We start from the raw sequence: 2,858 nt of genomic DNA on the forward strand, positions 1-2,858 counted from the left end.
ATGTATAATGCAAGCAGAAAGACAAACGCAGTCATACAAACAAACACATTCATGGTAATAAGGTCCTCATTCAGCTTTCTGAATTACACTAGAGGGGCCAGAACGTTACATTTGAGAACATTTTGAAGATTGTTCCACAAATACAGACATCAGAGGGCCATCCAACTTTCTGGTAGATAATGCAATGATGAATACCAAAACTGTCGCCCATAATAAAGCGCAGTGCGCTATGATAGATAGCTATGTAGAACCAGGATCTTTCTAAAAACAAATAGATACAGCTAAAGGTTATCGTAACCTGTCCGGGTAGTATCTGGACACACCAGTGGCGTCATGGATACAGGACACACTAATACCTGGGAGGGGGGCTATGTTTGAAGCTAGTTGTACGCGTTGTCCTGTTCTCGATCCTTGGTATAGGAGGATTTCTGACACTGTTTGTAATGTACTATCAATCAGCTCCATCTCAGATCTGCCCTCCCCAGCCTGCTTTGCCACGTCATTACTCAAAGCCATCTGAGAACAGCTCCTTGTCTAAGAAGCAGCCAGAGCCAGACAAGCCCATCATGCTGTTGTGGTTCTGGCCTGAAAACCGCAGGTTTGATTTTAGTGATTGCACCACTTTCTTCAACATTGATGGCTGCCAACTGACAGATGACCGGTCTCTGTACAACAAGGCAGACGGGGTGCTCATCTTTCACAAATCCATCAAACATGATTTATCCAACTTGCCTCCATCACCTCGACCACCATTCCAGAAGTGGATCTGGTATCATGTGGAATCACCTACAAACACAATTAGAATACCTGGTCTAGAGAACCTTTTCAACTTGACCTTGAGTTATAGGGAAGATGCAGACATCCCTGTACGTTGGCGCTTAACTGCAAGGAAAGGTCAGGGTGAGAACTTTGTGCTGCCCAAGAAGGATAAATTAGTTTGCTGGATTGTGAGTAACAATAACCCTGCAACTGGAACAGCAGTAAGGGATAACTATTACAGAGAACTTGTCAAACATATTAAGGTGGATGTCTATGGAAAAGTCTTTGCAAGATTCTTGAGATATGAGAACTCAGTCCACAGAGACTACATCACTGAGAAGCTTAACGGACCACTTGTAGCAGGAACTGTGCCAGTAGTATTGGGCCCACCGAGACAGAACTATGAGGACTTTGTCCCCGGAGATTCCTTCATCCATATTAATGATTTTCCCAATGCAAAAGCCCTGGCTGAATTCCTCCTGAAGTTGGACAAGGATGATGAGGCATATCTGCGCTACTTTCAGTGGCGTAGAAACTTATTTGCTCAGCAACATCTAATTCAACTGAGTCAAGAGTTCATCCAATCTATTTGTTATGCCTGTGACCATATAGGCAAACATAAGGAGTACAGAGTTGTTCACGATCTTTACAAATGGTATTTGGTTGAATTAGTCCCTTCTGATGAGCTATTACCCGGGAGATACTGGTGGCCCACTTTAGCTAAGGACTTGAGGATTTATGTTTCTTCCTGCTCGGTGTTCGCCCAGTGCAAGGCTCCTAGACACCTGCCCAGAGGTAAGCTACAACCTCTACCCGTTCCTCAACGGCCGTGGTCGCACCTGTCGGTGGATATTTTGACTGATCTTCCACCTTCACAGGGTTACACCACGATCCTGGTCGTTGTGGATCGGTTTTCAAAGTCCTGTCGTCTCCTCCCTTTGCCCGGTCTCCCTACGGCCTTACAAACTGCAGAGGCCCTGTTTACACACGTTTTCCGGCACTATGGCGTGCCTGAGGATATAGTGTCTGATCGGGGTCCCCAGTTCACATCAAGGGTCTGGAAGGCGTTCATGGAGCGTCTGGGGATCTCGTTTAGTCTTACCTCAGGTTTTCACCCCAAGAGTAATGGGCAGGTGGAGAGAGTTAACCAGGATGTGGGTAGGTTTCTGCGGTCTTATTTCCAGGATCGGCCAGGGGAGTGGGCGAAGTTCGTGCCCTGGGCAGAGATGGCTCAGAACTCGCTACGTCACTCCTCCACTAACCTTACTCCCTTCCAATGTGTATTAGGGTATCAGCCGGTTCTGGCTCCTTGGCATCAGAGCCAGACCGAGGCCCCTGCGGTGGACAATTGGTTTCGGCATGCTGAGGAGACCTGGGAGGCAGCCCACGTCCACCTTCAGCATGCCATAAGGCGCCAGAAAATTGGCGCAGACCGTCGCCGCAGTGAGGCCCCAGTGTTCGCACCAGGGGACAGGGTCTGGCTCTCGACCCGAAACCTGCCCCTTCGCCTGCTCTGCCGGAAGCTGGGTCTGCGGTTTGTGGGGCCGTTTAAAGTCCTGAGGAGAGTGAACGAGGTATGTTATATGTTACAACTACCCACTCATTACCGTATTAACCCTTCGTTCCATGTGTCTCTCTCAGGCCGATGGCGGCTGGCCCGCTCCAGGAGGCTGAAGTGCGTAATGTTCCTCCGCCTCCTCTAGACATCGAGGGGGTTCCGGCGTACTCTGTTCAATCCATTTTGGATTCGAGACGTCGGGCGAGGGGGCTTCAGTACCTCGTGGACTGGGAGGGGTACTGGCCGGAGGAGAGATGCTGGGTTCCGGTGGAGGACGTGTTAGATCCTTCCATGTTATCAGAATTCCACTGTCTCCATCCGGATCGCCCTGCACCTCGCCCTCCGGGTCGTCCCCGAGGCCGGTGTCGATGCGCAGCTGGAGCTGCGCGTCAGGGGGGGGGTACTGTCACGACTTCTACCGAAGTCGTTGCCTCTCCTTGTTCGGGCAGTGCTCGGCGTTCGACGTCACCGGTCTTTTAGCCATCATTGATCCTTTTTTCATTTTCCATTGGTTTTGTCTTGTCTTCCCACACACCTGTTT

General features: G+C 49.9%; 1 protein-coding gene across 1 annotated transcript; it reads left to right on the forward strand.

The window, feature by feature from the left end:
• The first annotated feature begins 428 nt into the window (after positions 1 to 428).
• Positions 429 to 2,462, forward strand: LOC123995559 (4-galactosyl-N-acetylglucosaminide 3-alpha-L-fucosyltransferase 9-like). The gene is made up of 4 exons (XM_046299192.1): positions 429 to 1,414; positions 1,527 to 1,554; positions 2,079 to 2,202; positions 2,401 to 2,462. Exons 1-4 carry the CDS (start codon positions 444 to 446, stop codon positions 2,460 to 2,462), a joined length of 1,185 nt encoding a protein of 394 aa, XP_046155148.1. The 5' UTR covers positions 429 to 443.
• The last annotated feature ends 396 nt before the right edge of the window (positions 2,463 to 2,858 follow it).

Source organism: Oncorhynchus gorbuscha, linkage group LG14, assembly GCF_021184085.1.
Source record: "Oncorhynchus gorbuscha isolate QuinsamMale2020 ecotype Even-year linkage group LG14, OgorEven_v1.0, whole genome shotgun sequence".
Classification (NCBI taxonomy): domain Eukaryota; kingdom Metazoa; phylum Chordata; class Actinopteri; order Salmoniformes; family Salmonidae; genus Oncorhynchus; species Oncorhynchus gorbuscha.

Excerpts from the sequence above, each read along its gene's own strand:
- LOC123995559 (XM_046299192.1), top strand. The coding sequence starts at position 444 with ATGTACTATCAATCAGCTCCATCTCAGATCTGCCCTCCCCAGCCTGCT. Across the intron at positions 1,555-2,078 it reads TCCTAGACACCTGCCCAGAG|AGCCAGACCGAGGCCCCTGC; the intron begins GTAAGCTACAAC and ends CCTTGGCATCAG. Across the intron at positions 2,203-2,400 it reads TGGCGCAGACCGTCGCCGCA|GCCGATGGCGGCTGGCCCGC; the intron begins GTGAGGCCCCAG and ends TGTCTCTCTCAG.